Here is a 21,732-nt window from a genome sequence, read left to right on the forward strand (position 1 = left end):
CATCTCCTCACCTGACCACAAGTATGGGAATATTAGCCATACCATTGAACTTGTTTCAGTGGAATTTTTATAAGGATAAATTGAGATAATAAATATGAAATGCAAATAATAATTATTCTTATTTGGCTTCCTCAGGATTCAGCAAGATGAGATCTCCTCCCCTAAAAAGACGTTAGTATGATGTTCTTTGAGATTTATATTATATTTAAATATCATTTAGTGGGTGGTACTTTACCTTGGGCACTGGATTTCCTCTCCCAGGGTGGGAAATGGTCTCCACATAGTATGTGCTTAATTGTATAGAAAAATCAGTTAATTTTTTCAGAAAGTAACTCTGCCATCATTGTTGTTGAAAAGTTCTTTCTGATGAGCAGAGAGCCTGAAATCTGGCTTCATAGGTGATTAGTATTAATACTATGAATAGGACAGTTGAGTGGATAATGAAATCAGATCATTAATATTTTCATTTGAACTCAAGCTATGTATGCTTGTAATTTTGTTTGCTGGTTTACCATTGGACAGAATATTTGGTTTCAGTTTAAAGTAATTACCTTTAATATTAATTACATTTAATAATAAACAATCATATATAGAAAATTATACTCAAATTATATTCCATATCTCCTGGCTAACTCAACTCTTACTTAACTCTGTGGTCATTTCTGTTTTTTTGTCAGTATATATCCATGTACACATTGTATGATTCAAAACATACCATCTTTTGTTAACCCAGTTTTTAAAAAAGTATTCTGCTTACCTATTACTCTTCATATTTACCTTTTTCTGTTGATTTCTAATAACCCATGGAATTTATATGCGCATTCACAGTCCTTTACGTCCAATCCCAAAATTCAAAAGGCTCTGAAAACCAAAAATTTTTATTGTAATTTGTTTGACATCAAGATTGAGCTGTATTCTTTTCTTGGCAAAAAACTACATGAATTGATATTTAACTATTTTATGTTTTGCTTTTTTAAAAATCTCTGTAAATATGAATATTTATGAATTTCACTATAGATATATCAATATGTTTGATAACAAGGTGCTGCTTCAGGTTATACTTAGAAGCACTACATAATATACGCCAGATTATCTTTGTAAAATTTCAAAATTTTTTTTAAATGTAGAAATACAACTGAATCTAAGGGGCTGTGATTTAAGATAATGGGCGTATATCTTCATTTCCTTCATTTTCTTTATGGTTTAGGTCCCTTCACCTTCATTGTTTTTAGGTATTATAAATACATAACTTAAAAACATTTATTTTTAGCTTCTTTTAAATTTCAATAGACCCTTGATATTCACAAAGGGTATTTCTGAGATCATCTCAGGTCTCTATATTCTTGACTGTGGTGGTATTTAACAAATTGCTGGCTTTCTACTCAATTACATGATTCTTGAGGGTTATTTTTCTATGTTTGTCCTCATACCACAAGTTGATCCCTATATCAAAATCTTATGTCAGAGTTTTTGTCTCTCACTTGAAAGGCCTTTTTTTTTTTAGGAAAAGAAAAAAATTTGTAAGTTACTTTAAATGTGATGATGACTTATCAACAATGAGTAATAAAACCACATTGAATGGAGACACTGAGCCATTACATTCATTCTCTAAATTAAAACCTGAAGCAGAGGATTCAGATTTATGCCTCTGCCAAATATAATCTAGTCTATGACCAAACAAATTTATGGTGTTTCACAGACTGCTAAGGTTGCTCTCTGACAATTAGAAATTTAAATCTGTGAATGCCAAAGATCTGTATGCTTTTTTTTTCTTAGACTGAAAACTGTAATTCAAATCCTTTTACTGTGTACTTTTTTTTAAACTTTGTTGCCTTGCTACACCCATTCTTGTTTATTCCAAGTCCTGCAGAATATTGTTTCTGCTATTTCCTTTTCTTTTCTGATAATTTACACGTTAATTTCTGTGGTCATTCACCTTGATTTGATTGGGCTAGACATGGGTCCTCAGTTTACTTGCCTTAGTCTCCTCATTATGACCGTATTGGTTTTTGTCTCCTCTCTTACCTTATCTACTCCTCCACTAAGGTGAAAACAAACACAGGAAAACCTCAAACTAGAATCTAGAGTCTACAGCTTTCCATTTACACTTTACTGGATCTGCTTCTCTATATCAAGCTTTTAAAATATTTCCAAGATCAGACCATGTAAAATGCTGATTTTTTTTTAAAGCTGATTTTAAAAGAAAAATTTAGAAAGCAGAAATGCATCATTTTCACTTTAATAACTTATTGTTGACCAGACTTCAAGACCTCTTGATTTTATTAAGAGCATATTTGGAAAAAAAAAACATTCTAAACCTTAAATAAAAGTAGCTCAAGATGAAAAGAAATTATTTTGCTCATGCTTAAAATCATTATCAATGTCTTATCTTTGTAAAATATGTAAATTAGGTTGCCAAACTGACATTTAGTAGGTAAGATGAGTTGAAGCATCCTGTATTCATAAGAACTAAATAAACCTGAAACTTAATAGGAGCAACTGATAGTAACTTTCATTATAAGTGATTGCCTGACACACTTTTTTTTAATATGAAGTTTCAGTGTCCATAAAAATATTGCCTGTCTCTATAGAACATGTGTATAGAAAAGTAGAAAAATACCCGTAATTCCATCACCAAATTAAAATTTTGGTGTATTCCCCTATAGTGCTGTGTGTGTACACACACATACGTAATCTTATTTGTGGCATTTGCAAACTGACTTCTTAATGATGGCAATACTAAAAGAGAGTGCAGCCTCCTTGGTGGTCCCTCTGTAGCTTTGCTTGATCACATCAGCAGTAGAGCATTGTTCAGTAATATCACTGAGTGATTCTGGTGAAATAGATTGCTTGATCCTGTGCTTTTTCCTTTAATTTTAAAGCCAAAAAACCTGTGACATCTGTCAGATACCATCAAAGTGGCTACTCTGGTTTATCCTTAGTCTCAAATTTGCATTTTTTGGTAGACTTATTCCTCAAGTAGACAGCTAAAGTTAGATCATTCCCTAATCAAATTTTAGCAAAAAGTATGAGAAACAGATTTCTATCATTATTACTTTGCTTAAAGATAATGATTTTCTGATCCTTTAATGAAACTCATTTTCATTAGCCTCATGTCTCTATTTTTATAGTAATAGTAATAGATGTCAAGTCAAGCATAGTTGTTGGCTGCAGAGGGAAAAAGTTATAATTCATTATGAAAATAAATTTAATTATTAGATTAGGTCATACACTGGTACAGTAATGGTGGTACTTAATACCACCCTTGACTATTTCTTTTATTTCTCTTATTTACCCTAAATTCTGATAATCCTGATCAACTTCAAAAAAATCCACAATACAAAACTAGTATTTTGGTCAGTTGCCTTACTTTTTAGATAAGAGTATCAAAAGCTACATTAAGTAATTTAAACAGCAAATACTTAATATTGTGCAAAATTCTATAGTAATATGCTTTGAAAGAGGATCTTCAAAATGATGTGGGCATTAGACAAAAATTCTGGAAGTAGAGAATTACATTTTTACCTTTCCATTGGTGTTCCTCAGTCACATTGGCTAACATCTGAACTTATTTTGAAGGTGCTGTTTTAAATTGTCCCATCCTGCTGATAGAGGAGAATATAAAAATTATCCTACTCCTAGCTGAAACTGAAAGATTTTTATCATCCCAGTTTGTAAGCCACAAGTCATAAAACTGAAATAATAAGTAATCCTCACTTAGTCTGACTGCAGTAACAAGTATCAGAGTATTGATATGTTTGATCATAACATTCAATGACTGAAGTTATCATACCAGAACCAAATGCATATCATGGGTCATTCCTGCCATAAGCCGGCCAGAATAAGCAGCAATTAGGTTATCTCTGCTCTTAGACAGAGCCCCTGAGTCGTGAACATGGTAATTAAAAACAGAGTGACACCCGCTGCTTATTAAGCAATAACTGTTGTTCATTTGAATTACAATTCTCCTTGGCCCTCCACCTGCTTTCTTACTGGTCTGGCCTACCTTCTTTCAGGCCCAGGCCTGGGAGTGCTTGCAAGATATAGTTGGGGTAAAATGTTGACTTTTGGTGGACACCACGGAGTCACATTGATGCAGATAAGGCACATGGCTGTGGCAGGATTCAGCTCCTTCATCAATTTTCAGGTTAGTATGGCTGAATCACTTATAGTTTGTAGAAGTTCCCTTACTGCAGACTTTGCTGGCAGTTGAGACTGGTATCTTTCTTCCATGAGAGACATGGTGATATGCCACATTACTTTGGAATACAATGTTGGACATGGTTGCAGTCATATGGAGAACCACTGTAGGTATTTGTTTAATTTATTCAAACTTTTATTCTTCTAGACAACACTTCCTCAGACAGTTTTATTGGCTCAGGAGACCTAAGAACCTTTGGCCAGAGTGCAAATGGCCAGTGGAGAAATTCCACTCCGGTATCAGGTTCAACTTTACAAAAATCAAGAAACAGCCGAAGTCTTTACCTCGAAACCCGAAAGACCTCAAGGTAAGTATTCTGGCTGCTTAGTTCACAAGCCCTTTCTCCATTATAAGGGAAAATGGCCATAGGACAGTTGTTACTTTGGCACTTTTAAGAAGTAACACCATTTTTGAACTTTAAACCATAGTGCATACGTGTGCATGCTAAGTCACTTCAGTCATGTCTGACTCTTTGTGACCCTATGAACTATAGCCAGCCAGGCTTCTCTGTCCATGGGATTCTCCAGGCAAGAATTCTAGACTGGGTTGCCATGCCATCCTTCAGAGGATCTTTCCAACCCAGGGATTGAACCTGAATCTCCTACATCTTCTGCATTGGCAAGCGGGTTCTTTACTACTAGTACAAAGATGTGGACAAATTCATTTTGTACTTTCAACTTTTAATTTATTTGGTGCTGAATTTTGATGACAACCAAAGTGAAAATGGATCAATTTCTGCAACTTTAATAGCTAAGAAACCACATTTTGCAGACTTTTGACATGAGCAGAGACCTGACTTCAACCAAAGCAGGCTTTTACTTTGGATCACCATTTCTATTAGATAATATATGCATAAAGAACTTCATCATAGTTAGCCTAACTTATAAGCCCTACTTACTCCCTCGCCAAATTTATTCTGATTATTAAAGCCAGGTGAAGTTTGGCTTAGAAACTTTCCCCTCAAATACTTTATGTTAGTAAATTTTTTATATGGTATTTATGATTTCTTAAATATTACTCTGGTGATAGATTTTAGATATGTAGGGTCATTTAGTTTTTTGTTTAGTCAAAGCTAAGCTTTCTGGTGTTAGTTGAAACCAACTTGATAGTTTTTATTTTATGATTATTAGCACATGACCTCTGGAAACATGTGTGAGTACACCTAGGATTTGTCTTTCCTACTTCTTAATATTTAAAAAAATTATAAATCATTAATATAAAAAAAGAATTCATTAATACAGTTGCATTGTAAAAATTAAAACATTGCCAATAAAGCCAAAAATCCCTTAACCCCTACTCACAGTCTTACTCCCTTCCTCTTCATATGTTTGCTTCCAAATCTTTTCCTGTGTTCATTTCTCTTTCACTCTCTCTTACTTATATATAGAATGATATATATGCTATGTAATAGTATAGAATGTATAATATGTTTACTTCATTAAAGATATTCTGTATGCATCATTTGGCAAGTTGCTTTTTTTTACCCAATAATGCCATACTGCTATTTTTTAAAATAATGTTATTATAGAAAAAGGGCACATGCTTTGTGCAAAGTTAGAAAATACAGATAAGCACAAAATAAGCAATAAAAACATCATATTCCCACCAATCAGAGATCACCTTTGTAATGTCTTACATTAATATATATATCCTTCCAGATATTTTCCTCTGTTTACACTCATTTTTTTCCAAAAATGAGTTCACACTGTGCATACTCCTCTGTAATCTTTTTCAGTCATCTTCTCTTTTTTCATTCAGTAAATTTTATCTTGTACACCGAATAAATTATATTTAAGTTTTCCTAGTTGACCCAAAAGTATGCTTTACAGCTAGTTTGTCCAGACCTTATCCTTTTGTAGCTAGTTTGTACAATCTAGAATTGTATCAGTAGTTATCCCCCTTCAGTTTCTTACAGTCTTGAATAGCACTCGCGTTTCTTTATAGATCCATGATGTTTTATAATTATTTTTTAAGTAGATAAATGAAGATTTTTGTTGGAGTTTCAATATCAAATTCTCAAAAATTAATAGAATGAATATACTGAAAAGTCGAAGGATATAGCAGACCTGAAAAGCGCTGTGAACCAATTCAACATGATTAAGATTTATACAGTTTTCACACGGTGGTAATATACAAACTCTACTCGAGTCCTGTGGACTGTGAACCAGGAGGCACTGTGTGTACATCCAGGGACATGAGGTTAGAAGCAAAAGTTTCATGGTCTAAAAGCACTGAAATCATACAGAGTCTGTTCTCTTATCACTATGGAATTATGTTAGAAGTCAATATCAAAAGATATTTGAAAATAACCCACATATTTTCAGGTGCAATGTGACATTTACCAAGAGAGTTCTTCAACTTAGCCATTGAAAGCCTCAGTAAAGTTAGAGGGTGATTGCAGAGAAGAAAGCATTTAAATGAGAAATTAGTATCAAAATGAGGGATTAATATTAAAAATACTTTAAACAAAATCCCATGTATTTGGACATTAAGTGTCCACTTTTAAATGATGAGTGTATCTAAGAAGTCATAACAAGGAAAATTAGAAAATATTTTTAGCATAAAAATGAAAAGAGAATTTACCAGAAATTGTTGCATGTAGCTAAAGCTGCTCAGTGCAGTTGAATACAACATGGAGTCTTGAATAAGACAAAACAAATAGTGGACACTAGCATAACATTCTGTGAAACTGGAACAAAATCTGTAGCTAATACTCTATCACTTGTTAATTTCTTGGTTTTTTTTTTTTTACAACATAGTATTTCTTTATATTATCAGAATTGGATTAGAAGTTTCATGCCTCATTCAAAATTTTTTTAATATACGTTTTTTTTAATCACTAAGATAATAAATTTTCTAGACTTTCAGCAGTAATACTAGATCCTAAAATACATGGAATTATATCAAAGTTTTCAGTGACTGTAAGTTAGAAATCTAGCATTCTGTTCATTCTAAGTCGAACAATTATGAAATCAAAATGTCATAAATTCTTTTAGCTAGGCAAAAACTCATAAATCTTCTAAAATATACATATTACACATACTGTGTGTGTGTGTATATATATATATATATGTATACAACAGCTTTTCTACTACAGAATAGCACCCGCTTTTTTATGACATGATGTTTTTCTGCATAATTTTTACCTTTTGGATTTGACACCTATGCTTCCTCATAGTATCATTATTTTGTCCTCTCTTCAGCATGTATTTTATAAACTAGATTTTTTTGCTTGAGTAAAATCTGATACTGTGTTATATCATGTTAGAAAACCTACAACCATGTTGTTAGTGATGCTGGGTTGACCTCTGGATTAGAGTGATAACACTCTGATCCTGAATTATTAGGTTTTCTTCCTCGTTTTGACTAAAATGTCACCTAAATGATGTTACTTTGGCATTATATGAATGACCAGTTTCAAATCAACCTAAGAGTTATTAAATGATAACCCTTATCTGATAATTTTTTAATTGAGGTATAATTGATATATAACATTGTATTAGTGTCAGGTGTACAGCGTAATTATGTAATATTTGTATATATTATGAAATGATCACCACAATAAGTTAACACCCATCATCATACAGAAAGATCTACTCTCTTAATAACTTTCAAATATGGTATTATTAACTGTAGTCACCATGCTGTATATTACATCCCCATGACTTATTTTGTCACTGAAAATTTGTACCGTTTGGCCCCCTTTGACCTGATAATAATTTTATTAGAGTTAATGAAATAGTATTTTTCTGATTTTATCATTTCTTTTGTACTAATTAATTGGTACTCTGCTATAAGGGAGAGCTTTTTTTGTCATTAGTTAGAGCTGTTTGTTTACCCTCTGGGAAGGCAGAGTATGTGATAATAAATCTTTCTTTTTCATTACCAATTTTCAAAGTAAGTTTTAGCCACTTCATGTGGTTCAGATCAGTTCAGATTAATTCAGTCCATGACAATCGTTACTCTTCTAATGCTTGCATTCTCACAGCGGTGGCCAGTGGGAGCTCCTTCACTCTTCCATCTGGGTCTGATTCAACCTTGTTGGTTGGTGGTAGCTCCCTTGCTTTCTGGAATTGCAGGATGCCCTCATGCTGTTTCTTTAGGTAGAAGAATCTTTGCGTTGAAACACACACAGACACTCTAGGAAAAATAAATACACAAGACACTGTGGGGAATCCATTATATCCTTACCAAGCAAATTGTATTGGCCTTCCCATCTTTTCCTGGCTGCATCTACCCATCTAAGAAAAGAAGCCTGTTCCTGAGATTCTAAGTTCTTGCTCCTTTACCCACTCCATCACGTATAAAAATCATCAGAGTTTGAAAGAGTTAGAGTATATGTACATTTTTATTTTCTTTAGACCTAATCTGATTTCATTTGGATTCAGACCACATGTATTGATTTAAAAAGTTCATTTCAATAAATTCAGCTTAGTTAGCTATGTACATTATTCTTCATCCTCAGCAGAAAGAAAATTATATGAGTGTAAGTAGCTATGCTGGGTGATAATAGATAAAGAAGAACACATAGGAAGTAACTATAAATTATTAACCTAACCTTAGAGATAAAACTGGGTTTTGAGTCCACAAAAATATTTTTATTGTCAGTTTTCTGCATTATTTGAAGCAGATATGGTATCAAGAAACAATTCTTCAAAAGAGGTAAGCAGAGAGGCCAGAAGAAGTCACAGTGATGTAGCCTCATAATAAGCCTTCTAGTTGTTTTTAGTGATAGATGGGAGCCCTCTGTTGGCCTTTTAGGAAACTTTAAAATTCAATTAAAAGACTCATTTGAACTTCAGCTTTATTCATCTTTGCATATTTAATCTTAAAATATTTTCCTCCAAAAGGCTGGAAGAGGGCCTGCAGGGAAATATGTGCATATTAATGTACCTTGAACCCCTATTTTCTGAAGAGATCTAATCCAATGTGCTTTCTGTCATGGATGGTGAAACTAAGAAATAAAATTTTAGGTGTTTGATAGTTATATAGTTTGGCTGTTTAAGACTTAATAAAGGGCAGAACTTGAAAAAGCAACTCATGTATCATTTCCTGTGTATTTCCCTCGCAAGGTACATCTGTTATTCTACCTGTTAATTTTTTGTTTCTGTTATTCCGCTTTGTTTCTTGAAAGTGGAAATCACTTGCCTAGATTTTCATGTCTTTTCTTACAAACTCTTTTTTTTTTATAGTGGATTATCAAACAATTTTACAGGAAAGTCAAACCATCACTGCCACGTGTCTGCATATGAAAAATCTTTTCCTATTAAGCCTGTTTCAAGTCCATCTTGGAGTGGTTCATGTCGTCGAAATCTTTTGAGCCCCAAGAAAACTCAGAGACGACATATTAGCACAGCAGAAGAGGTAAGGAAAAGCTGCTACAAGTTAAACTTGCCCTACATTCAGCTATTTGTTCCCTCTGACTTAGATGTTTATTAACCATTGCATTTACTTAACCCTTTCTGGTTTTTTTTTCTTGATTACTCTTTGAGTGCTGTCATCTGTTCTAAAAAGATTAAGGAGATAATTTAGCAGTATTTTTCTTACCATCTTTTATTCCTGTTGGATAGCAGACTTAATCTTCAGTATTGTCTGAGCGGCTTCTCATACATCAAACTATCTCTTTTCTCTTTTGGACCCTTCCTAAAACTCTAGTGTCATGTGGCAAAACTGTTAACCTTGCTGGATTTGATAACATACCTGCCTGCCCTTCTTACCAGGATAGTTTTTCCTCAATATAAAAGAAAAATCAAGAAGGCACTTAAACAATTTATATCTTTTCATTATGAGTAAAATCTTTGAGATCATAAATTTTCTCCACAAGAAAGATGTGTTGACACTGTTATTATATTCATTCAGTAAACTTAAAAGAAAAAAATCATTTCTGTAAATGTATAATTTATAAAGTAAGGAAATGTACTTAAACCTGTTCAATTAAATATTTATTATGCATCTAGTCAGCTTTGGACTGGTTGCTGTGGAGATACAAATGAATAATAATGACCTCACACTTAGATAGCATTGGATTTTCCAGTGTGCTTTCCACATATATTATTGTTTTGAATTCCTTTAATCTATGAAATAGGAAGAGATGAGGGAAAACCACATTTTACAAGGTTGGAAAGTAAACGTCAGAAGTCACACAACTAATAAATGGTCAGCCTGCAACCCAGTTCTTCTGCATGAGTCCAGTGTGGTATGATTTCTCTACACAACATGGTGATGTGGTTCCTGCCCATTAAGAGCTTCCAGAGCCTGAAGTCAAGAGTATAATGTTATGTGCTAAAGTGAAGTCACTCAGTTGTGTCCGACTCTTTGCGACCCCATGGAGTGTAGCCTACCAGGCTCCTCCATCCATGAGATTCTCCAGGCAAGAATACTGCAGTGGGTTGCCAGTTCCTTCTCCAGGGGATCTTCCCAACCCAAGAATCGAACCCAGGTCTCCCACATTGCAGGCAGATGCTTTAACCTCTGAGCCACCAGGTGATGTGCTAAACAATTACATAATTTGGTGGTGAAGATCTCTTAGGTGGCAAAACTTCATTATTTGTGACATGGTTAGTTAAAAATGCTGTATGTTTTTTGGTTTTAAATTTGTATTGAATCTACACTATTCACAGAGGGTGACAAAACTAGTGAATCATCAGAGAGAAGGATAGACAAAACTGGCAACAGTTGCCTTTGGTGATAGCTGAGCAGCAGCTATTTCTTTTTCACTGTACCATTTATAACATTGAATTTAGTACCATCAGTTACTGCATATATAATTTTTTTTTTAATTACTGGAGTGGCAGGAGTTGTGCTTCTGCTAGAGCCTAGGCAGTCTGCAGATTACAGAGACTTGTGGGGAAAGAGTGTGGGCATGGCAGCAGAACACAGGCCTCCCAGACCCCTCCTTGCCTCCTGGCTGCTGGGATCATGAGTATCCTTCAAACCATGTACATTGTAAGCCCACACCATTCACTCACTAGCCAAGCAGTATTTGGGGCAACTCAGCCCCGCCTTCTTCTTTCACCTTCACTTCCAGCCTGAGGACTTGGGCTGACCAAATACTTTCATCCTTCCAATCTACCCTCCAGGCCACAGGCTGGGTCAGTGGAGAATGAGAGGCTGGTTTCTCTTTCCTGCTGTAGTGTCAAGAAGATGCCAAGGATTGAACCTGTCCTATGGAATAAAAGCTGCAGAAAATTTTACCTCAGTTGTTTTTAGGCCTTTAATCTGCTGTGAAAAGCAAGGTACTTGTAGTATAGAAATATGAAGTAGTCTGTATTATATGAGTAAGATAAAATATTGGACCAAACTTTATTAAATGAAACTCTCAACAGATTATTTAGATGTTTAGTCTTAGATGTTATAGATAATACAGATTAAAATATTACTTTTTTCCCACTAAAGTAAGATTATTGATGGTAGCTTATCTGTTCAGTTCAGTTCAATTCAGTCACTCAGTCATGTCCAACTCTCTGACCCCGTGGACTGCAGCACGCCAGGCTTCCCTGTCCATCACCAACTCCCAGAGCCTACTCAAACTCATGTCCATTGAGTCGGTGATGCCATCCAACCATCTCATCCTCTGTCATCCCCTTTTCCTCCTGCCTTCAATCTTTCCCAGCATCAGAGTCTTTTCAGATGAATCAGTTATTCGCATCAGGTGGCCCAAGTATTGGAGTTTCAGCTTCAGCATCAGTCCTTCCAATGAATATTCAGGACTGATTTCCTTTAGGATGGACTGGTTGGATCTCCTTGCTGAAAACTTACAAACTGGAGGAAAAGTTATTTTCCATGGAAATATTGGGATCTCCAAGGGAGGTGCTGTTGCTTATGTTTAAAGAAGGAGAATTGTATATAATCTTAAATCTAGAGTTGTCTAACATCTTCAGGAATATGAAGCCATCTATAGAATTAACATGTCACCACTTACTGTTCAGTTTTACAACAGAGATTTGAAGATATATACAAGGAAGAGGAATTTGGAAATATGCATATGGTGGCTGTACTACCACTTGGCTGATGGCTGATTCAAGGGCAACATTAAAGAACAATATTATCTAATTAATAGTAACCTCTATATGGCTTATGGTTACTATTAATTAGATAATATTGTTCTTTAATGTTGCCCTTGAGGACTTTCCTGGTGGCTCAGACGGTAAAGTGTCTGTCTATAATGCAAGAGACCTAGGATCAATCCCTGGGTTGGGAAGATTCCCTGGAGAAGGAAATGGCAACCCACTCCAGTACTCTTGCCTTGAAAATCTCATGGATGGAGGAGCTTGGTGCAGGCTACTGTCCATGGGGTCGCAAAGAGTCGGCACGACTGAGCGACTTCACTTTTCTAGCCATATGCGCTGTTTAAGTTAATTTAAATAAAATTAAAATGTAGTTTCTCAGTCACATTAGCCACGTTTCAGGCACTCATTAGCCATACTTGGCTAGTGACTACAATATTGGATAGTACAGGTTAGGAACATTTCCATGATCACAGAATGTTCTCAGTACTGTTACAGAGGGTGTGAGTTTCTGTTTGGGAAAGAAAAAATACTAAGAAAAAAATAGAAATGTTAAATGGCAATAACACAGGTAGTTTCTTTTCAGTTATATATTGCTTCCAGACATGCTTCTATGCTACGTATTAAGCAGCATTTTAAGATGTTGGGCTGCCTTACAAATGACACTGGTGGGTTTATTCTTTTTTTTTTTTTTTTTTTAAGAAAAACATACTTTACTAATTATCCTTAATCTTTATTAAACTTTCTTTGGTCATTTATTAGATTTATAACATAATATTAGCCAACTTCCTTTGCCCTAATATTTTACCCAATTATAGCTTCCTTTCCTCTTAATTTCTTAATTTGCTCACTCAATAGAAAATGGTTTAACAAGTAATATTGTTGTTCAGTCGCTAAGTTGTGTTCAACTCTTGGCAACCCCATGAACTGCGGCACACCAGGCTTCTCTGTCCATCACTACCTCCTTGAGTTTGCTCAGACTCATGTCCATTGAGTCAGTGACGCCATCCAACCAGCTCATCCTTTATTGCCTTCTTCTCCTCTTGCCCTGTTTTTCCCAGCATCAGGGTCTTTTCTAATGAGTCAGCTCCTCACATCAGGTGGCCAAAGTATTGATGCTTCAGCATTAGGCGTTCCAGTGAATATTCAGGGTTGATTTCCTGTAGGATTGACTGGTTTGATCTCCTTGCTGTCCAAGGGACTCTCAAGAGTCTTCTCCAGCACCACCATTCCAAAGCGTCAGTTCTTCGGCATTCAGCCTTCTTTATGGTCCAGCTCTCACATCCAGACATGACTACTGGAAAAAACATAGTTTTGAATGTATGAACCATTGTTGGCAAAGTAATGTCTCTGCTTTTTAATGCACTGTTTAGGTTTATCATAGCTTTTCTTCCAAGGAGCAAGTGTCTGTTAAATCATAAATCAGTTTAAACTGAAAGTATGGGGCTTGAAGAGACCTCAGATAATTTGGAGTATTGGACATTTACTTCTGTTCGTTTTTTGTTGTCTAATGACTGAGGTTGTTCAGGCTCAGACAGAAGCTTTTCTTTGAAGATATATTTATTGAAGAAAATGATTTGTTGGGGACTTTTGTGTATGTTAAATTATTTTTAAAAGTCAACTTTGTGTTGAATTAATCTAGATTTCTTATAATTTGCATTAGATGAGTCACTTAATGGCATGTTGGTTCTTCATGTTTTATTTATAAGTATAAAAATTTATTCCAAGAAAACATTTTTTATGTGATAGGAGGGAGGAGGGAAATGTTTCTAACTTTTTATGGTTTAATTCTTTTTTAAAAATTGTATTGAATTGTGATTTACAATATTGTGTTAGTTTCAGGTGTACAGCAGAGTGATTCAGTTATACATAGTATGTATTCTTTTCTCAGATTTTTTTCTCATATAGGTTATCACAGAATATTGACTAGCATTCCCTGTGCTATACAGCAGGTCCTTGCTCCTTGTGTGTCTTGTAATCGTAGTGCATATATGTTCATCTCAAGCTGATTTATTCCTCGCCTACATTTCCCCTTTTGTTTGTAGTATTTAGGGTACCACAAAGATCCTTTCTATCTCATCTATTCTTGGATTCTCTTGAGGTCTTTAAGTGATGGGGATATTTCTTTGCCTTCCCTTCGTATGCAGAGTAGCCTCTACACCAATGTATCTGCTTTACTTTTCTTCCTGTGATAAGATAATACAATCAAAGCTTTTTAAGATGTAATTTGTTGGGATAGTGGAAGTGAACTAAAATTTAGAGTTAATATCCATGACCCAGGTGTAGTACTCCACTTCTGATTTCCCTTCCCTCCCTCGATTTCCCTTCCTTCCCTCCATTTTAGCACCCTCGAAGACAACATACTGTTAACCCCATAGTATTGTGGATTCGGTTATTTGGTATGGTGGGTAAGTGAAATCAAGATTTATATTAAAGAGTATTCAGAATTTCAGTCATTAAAGTGCCAGATAGTACAGCTTTCCAGTATATAGATCACAGTGGAGTTAGTTGGCAAAGATCTCTCTTACACCCTAATAATCTGTAATGATGCTGCTTTCTTTTGATTATGTACTTGAAGAATTTTCATAATAGAAAATTTGTCTTTTAATAAGGGCTTCCCTAGTGGCTCAGATGGTAAAGAGTCCTCCTGCAATGCAAGAGACCTGGGTTTGATCCCTGGGTTGGGAAGATCCTGGAGAAGGGAACAGCTACCCACTCCAGTATTCTGACTTGGAGAATTCCATGGACAGAGGAGCCCGGCAGGCTACAGTCCATGGGGTTGCAAGGAGTTGGATTAAGAGGCATTAATTATGATTTTTAATTATAAAAATATATAGACAATCTCTTCACAAACACTAAAAAAAAGGACCACCATTGTCTTGAATATATTAAGGTCTAAGGGGTAAGATAATAGTATTTATTTTCTTCATAGAGAACATTGCGAATTTGTTTCTTCTCTTGGTTCTATTTTGCCACCAAATGCTCAACTACTTCTTTCTTTTGTGATCACTGAACTATTCAGATTTAAGGATAGCTCTTTCTCATAAGGGGTTGTCAAGTTGCACAGTGCAAGGTGTATCTTGTTAGACTGATAACATTATACTGACAATGTAACTGAAATTTACTATGTGCCCCTTGGACTGCAAGGAGATCCATCCAGTCCATCCTAAAGGAGATCAGTCCTGAGTGTTCATTGGAAGAACTGATGTTGAAGCTGAAACTCCAATACTTTGGCCACCTCATGTGAAGAGTTGACTCATTGGAAAAGACCCTGATGCTAGGAGGGATTGAGGGCAGGAGGAGAAGGGGACGACAGAGGATGAGATGGTTGGATGACATCACCAACTCAATGGACATGGGTTTGGGTGGACTCCGGGAGTTGGTGATGGACAGGGAGGCCTGGTGTGCTGCGGTTCATGGAATCGCAAAGAATCGGACGCGACTGAACTGAACTGAAAAAAAAGATTGAAGAAGAAAAAATTTAGTGTCTCTTTACCTTTGCCTCAATCTTTGCTTTATTCATTGTGCTTTTAACAAACTTTTGTAGTTGAATGAAATGCTTATGTGCGTATTGAAATATTGCAGTGTAGGATGTTGCTAGCACTGGCACGAAGTTTAAGATTATTTTGTGAAAATTGAAGTTTGTATTAAACTGTATATAAGATTTTTTTAAATCCTGGGGCATGTTATTTAATGAATTCAGCCCATTACTTCAGGGGATCTGTGCAGAGTAGGTACATGATTACAGTTACAAGTTCTCACGTAAACTGGTTCTCTGCTAAATGGCCTCATTTCTCACTGTTGTTCTCCTGATTCACACTGACCTTACTATTCCTTGAACACATCAAGCATATTCCTGTCTGAGGCCCTTTGCATTTGTTCTGCCAATACCTGGAATACTCTTTATAAATTTCTATGACTGATATATTCCTTTGATTTAGGCTTCTGTAGAAATATCACCTTTTTAGAGAAGTCTTATCCGTTCTTGCTATTCTTCCTCCATCGCTTTCTGTTCTCTTCAATTTTCTTCATACTACTTGACTAATTTTTTATCAGTCCTTCAGCTTTAATGTAAGCTCGCCAAGGCGCAGACTATTTTATTCAGCACAGCATCTCTAGTGCCTGGAGCATAGTAGGTGTTTAGGTTGGTAAGTGAACTATGCTGTGGAATATATGCTTTTCCCTAAATTCAGTATTGGAACTTCATGGAAAAAAAAAGAGTAAATGAAAGTTGGCAATGAAAACCATCTTTGGAAAATACTTACACTCTTAAAAATTGGGTAGAATAGGAAACAGCTCTGATCTTGACTGTTGCAATTACTTCCTTGTGATTTTTCTAACGGGTATCAGGAGTCAAGGACTTTGTTGGAGTCCTGTTTAGAGGTCCTCATTTTTTTTTAATGTTTTATTTCTGGGACAATCAGTGATGCAAAAATGGCCTTCTAGTTTCATATCCTACAGTTTCTGTGTGCTGCTGTTTACATATATGCCCCATAATTTTCCAAAATATACTGTCAAGTATTTGCTTCACTCACTTCTCTTATATGTGCTTTATAATTTTGTAGAATATTATTAATGAACCATAATTGTTAATTATCATCAAGACACTGCCAGAGCTTTAAGAGAGCTCTGAGAGTCTAGATATTACCTAGAGAAACATTGCCTCATTGAATGTATTTAAGATTTTTTTTTCTTCTTTTATAGACAGTTCAAGAGGAAGAACGAGAGATTTACAGACAGCTGCTACAGATGGTCACAGGGAAGCAGTTCTCTATAGCCAAACCCACCACACATTTTCCTTTACACCTGTGAGTCACAGAAACATATTTCAAATAAATTTTATTCTGCATTTTGTTATTGGATGTTGAAATTGTTTTCTTTCCTTGCTAGGTCTCGATGTCTTAGTTCCAGTAAGAATACTTTGAAAGACCCACTGTTTAAAAATGGAAACTCTTGTGCAACTCAGATCGTTGGCTCTGATACTTCTTCATCTGGATCTGCCAGCATTTTAACTGCCCAGGAACAATTGTCCCACAGTGTGTTTTCCTTATCGTCTTACACCCCAGATGCTGGTACATTTGGATCCAAAGATTCTGATCCTGTCCATCAACCCGAACATGACCACTCTCTTTCACATCAGGCAAATAACTTACCAGCTTCAAATACAGAATCTGAAGGTAAAAATGGAATTGTTTCAGTAACCAATGAACGGTTTATTGGATCTATGAGAATTGTATGAATTATAGGCAAGGTAGTAATACACAATGTAACTTAATTAAGATATAAGATACAAGATACCTTAAATACATTTAATTCAGTTAGCCATGCCATGAGTAAATGAAACATATAAATAGCTTACTTTTTTCTTACAAATGATTGAGAGGCAAATGATTTCATATAATATTTAAAAGGTTAACTTCCTGAACAGTCTTGTGTCAGAGTATATTAAGCCCACCTACTTTAGTACTTTCTCTGTTTCTAGTACTTTACAATGAAAATTAAGTACCCTGAAGTTCTAGGAGTTTTGAAATATCAATTAAGAATTGAAGTAAAATTTCTTAAATAAATAGTACTTATAAAACCTGTGTAGTAGGTTTATGCATTTTGGAATGGTTGTCAGCAAGTTTTGAAAACAGAATTTTCTGTCTAACTTTCAGCTAACCAAAATATTTAGTCCCTTGGAATTCCAGTTAATTAAAGGTTTTGCTATGGTAGTGTTTTGTTTGTTTGCTTAGTTTTCCCCTCCTTTAGGTATGTATTATGTGTGTATTTATGATATGTATTTAGGCATGCAACTTAAAGCAAGTTTTTTAATCTGTTCCTTACTTTCTTAAAAGTCTCACTTGGGGATAAAAATTGTTGGTGTCATTATATATATGGCTACACAAATTCACAGAAACTTAAAATTTTGTGAGGTGATTTACTGAGAATTATTATTAAAAGCCTTTAATTTCAGAAGCATTTATTTTATGTCAGATGCTTAGATACAACTCAACTGGAACAAATATACAATACTGAATGGTTTAGTTACTTCCCTATACCATTTATTAAATATTCTAAATAAGATTCTAATCATAGTGCTTTAGAAGGATATGATTCCTACCTTTATCAATAGAAAATAAATGCTGGAATTTGTACTGTTTGGACTCTGCTGCTTCTCACATAGCTGTTGCTTTCTTTCTTTCTGCCTTCCCCCTCTTCCCTTCCTCCTTCCCTTCCCTCTTGCATCTTGTTCAGTCTCATACTGGTTCATGAACTAAAGACTTTTGAGAAATCTTGGCATGTTCTTATTTCTCAGGAATAGAAGGAAGAAGCACAGGGAACAAGCGCAGTCCAGGAGAAGATGCTGAAGGGCATATATACTTTTTTTTGGCTTTATTTGTGAGACAGGCTCTTCACTAAGCCCTATTTGTGGCTCAGTGAAAATGGACCTGCTTGTCTTTCTCCCATCTTTCCTTTATCCTTATGCTGTGTTATTTTTATGGAAATAGAGTATAGCAAAGTATGGGAACTTAAGCCATAGACATCTAGAAGATACAGCCATGTGGAATTTTGTTAATGATAGGCTCTTGTGTTTTTTGTTTAGGATCAGACTCTGTGATTTTACTCAAAGTGAAAGACTCCCAGATTCCAACTCCCAGGTAAACTTTGGTTAAAGGACATTCTTAACATTGTTTTCCCTCTCTTTAATCACAATTTCTTCACTAAGAGTTAAATAATATAAAACAGCCTCAATTCAGACCACTCTTATGTGTCGTTTGAATTATTTCAGTAACTTCTTAATTGATCTTTTTTCTTCCAACCTCCGTTTTATTCTTCATGCCATTTTCCACCGTGTTCCCTAACCCATTCTTTGCCTTGTTCGTTAGTCCACATTCAGTTCTGCTGAGTGAACTTTCTGAAGTGCTTATCTAATCATTCATTAAACTCCCTCAAGAGTGCCTGATAAGATGTGCAGTCAAGCCCAAACTCCTAGTATGGTATTCAACACTCTTCCTCCACATGCCTTGCTTCCTGTCATACATTTTTTCTTTAAAAAATATTTATTGATAGCCTAGGGGTGCGGGTACTGGTACAGACATTGGAGGTAATAGCAGTTAACAAAATGAAGTTTCTGCTCTCAAGAAGTGTACATCCTAATTGTACCGAAAGGACCTTGATGCTGGAAAAGGTTGAGTGCAAGAAGAGAAGGGGGTGACAGAGGATGAAATGGTTGGATAGCATCACCTAATCAATGGATATGAATTTGACCTAACTCTGGGAGATAGTGAAGGACAGGGAAGCCTGTCGCGCTGTAGTCCATGGACTTACAAAGAGTTGGCCATGACTTAGTGACTAAACAACAACAAAGGAGAGGGATGGGGGACAAATAATAACAAATAATTAAATATACATATACCTGGTGGTGATAAGTACCATGAAGAAAAACAAAGCAGGGTAACATATAGACTGGAGATAGGGAGTGCCATTTATCTAGATGGTCATGACGAGTTTCTGCTAAGCTGACATTTGCGGAGAGACACAATGGAGGTGAAAGAAGGAGCCATGTGCAAAATACTGGATTCTTTCATGTGTTTATTATATGCTGACTTACAAGATGATAGGTATTTTCATATTTTCACATGAATATGTGAAGTGTTTCTTCTGCCTGGTATGTTCCCCTTCTTCCCCTTCAACTTGTCTATCAAGCAGTAGTCTTTTTCTTATCTTTTAAGTCTCAGGTCAGATGTGATCTTCTGTATGAAACTTAACCCCTCTGAGAGGTACCAAATATTTCTTCCTCTGTAATCCAGTTCAGTTCAGTTCAGTCGTGTCCGACTCTTTGCGACCCCATGAATCGAAGCACGCCAGGCCTCCCTGTCCATCACCAACTCCCAGAATTCACCCAAACTCATGTCCATCAAGTTGGTGATGCCATCCAGCCATCTCATCCTCTGTTGTCCCCTTCTCCTCCTGCCCCCAATCCCTCCCAGCATCAGAGTCTTTTCCAATGAGTCAACTCTTCGCATGAGGTGGCCAAAGTATCGGAGTTTCAGCTTTAGCATCATTCCTTACAAAGAACACTCAGGACTGATCTCCTTCAGGATGGACTGGTTGGATCTCCTTGCAGTCCAAGGGACTCTCAAGAGTCTTCTCCAACACCACAGTTCAAAAGCATCAATTCTTCAGCGCTCAGCTTTCTTCACAGTCCAACTTTCACATCCATACATGACCACTGGAGAAATCATAGCCTTGACTAGATGGACCTTTGTTGGCAAAGTAATGTCTCTGCTTCTGAATATGCTATCTAGGTTGGTCATAACTTTCCTTCCAAGGAGTAAGTGTCTTTTAATTTCATGGCTGCAGTCACCATCTGCAGTGATTTTGGAGCCCCAATAAATAAAGTCTGACACTGTTTCCACTGTTTCCCCATCTGTTTCCCATGAAGTGATGGGACCGGATACCATGATCTTCGTTTTCTGAACATTGAGCTTTAAGCCAACGTTTTCCCTCTCCTCTTTCACTTTCATCAAGAGGCTCTTTAGTTCTTCTTCCCTTTCTGCCATAAGAAGGGTGTCATCTGCATATCTGAGGTTATTGATATTTCTCCCGGCAATCTTGATTCCAGCTTGTGCTTCTTCCAGCCCAGCGTTTCTCATGATGTACTCTGCATAGAAGTTAAATAAGCAGGGTGACAATATACAGCCTTGACGTACTGCTTTTCCTATTTGGAACCAGTCTGTTGTTCCATGTCCAGTTCTAACTGTTGCTTCCTGACCTGCATATAGGTTTCTCAAGAGGCAGGTTAGGTGGTCGGGTATTCCCATCTCTTTCAGAATTTTCCAGTTTGTTGTGAGCCACACAGTCAAAGGCTTTGGCATAGTCAATAAAGCGGAAATAGATGTTTTTCTGGAACTCTCTTGCTTTTTCGATGATCCAGCGGATGTTGGCAGTTTGATCTCTGGTTCCTCTGCCTTTTCTAAAACCAGCTTGAACATCTGGAAGTTCACGGTTCATGTATTGCTGAACCAATATTGTAACCCAGTAGGTTACTGTTAATACTTAGATTGCTATGTCTGCCATATGGGGCCTTGACAGTTGCTAGAATAATAATATCAATTTTCCATTGAAACAATTAGGGATAATAAGATATTCTTTCTTATCTCAATTCCCCTACATCTTTGCAATTTCCCAGTATGTTCTAAACTTTTTGGATATTTTAAAAGTATTCTCAAAAAAAAAGTATTCTGTAGTTAGTATAGTTTCTCAAGGAGACTTTACAGTTTAGATTCTTTATAGTTTTGGGTGGTTTTTTTGAGTGAGACCTGGGTTCCGATCTTGCCTTTTCCAGGCTTCATGTAACTTTGAACAAGTTATGCTTCTAAACCTCAGTTTCCTTATCAATAAAATGCCAGTATTAATATCTTACTATTGAATTGTTGTGAAGGTAAACTTATAGATAAAACACTTATAAAAGTGTTCTATATGTATGCACAAAAATAGGTATTCTTTCTTGGGAAAAAGTTGATTTCATATAATGTGTGC

The 21,732-nt window shown here is 35.8% G+C and overlaps 1 protein-coding gene across 1 annotated transcript in view; it reads left to right on the forward strand.

Annotated features, from left to right (window-relative positions):
* SENP1 (SUMO specific peptidase 1) overlaps positions 1-21,732 on the forward strand; it is a 49,919-nt gene that overhangs the window by 8,305 nt on the left and 19,882 nt on the right. The window contains exons 5-9 of the mRNA XM_068971181.1: positions 4,349-4,508; positions 9,394-9,565; positions 16,912-17,015; positions 17,098-17,384; positions 18,794-18,848. Of these exons, the coding sequence (XP_068827282.1) occupies positions 4,349-4,508; positions 9,394-9,565; positions 16,912-17,015; positions 17,098-17,384; positions 18,794-18,848 (778 nt within the window). The remainder of the gene's footprint in view (positions 1-4,348; positions 4,509-9,393; positions 9,566-16,911; positions 17,016-17,097; positions 17,385-18,793; positions 18,849-21,732) is intronic.

The sequence above is a fragment of the Capricornis sumatraensis genome, chromosome 4 (assembly GCF_032405125.1).
Source record: "Capricornis sumatraensis isolate serow.1 chromosome 4, serow.2, whole genome shotgun sequence".
In the NCBI taxonomy this organism is placed as follows: domain Eukaryota; kingdom Metazoa; phylum Chordata; class Mammalia; order Artiodactyla; family Bovidae; genus Capricornis; species Capricornis sumatraensis.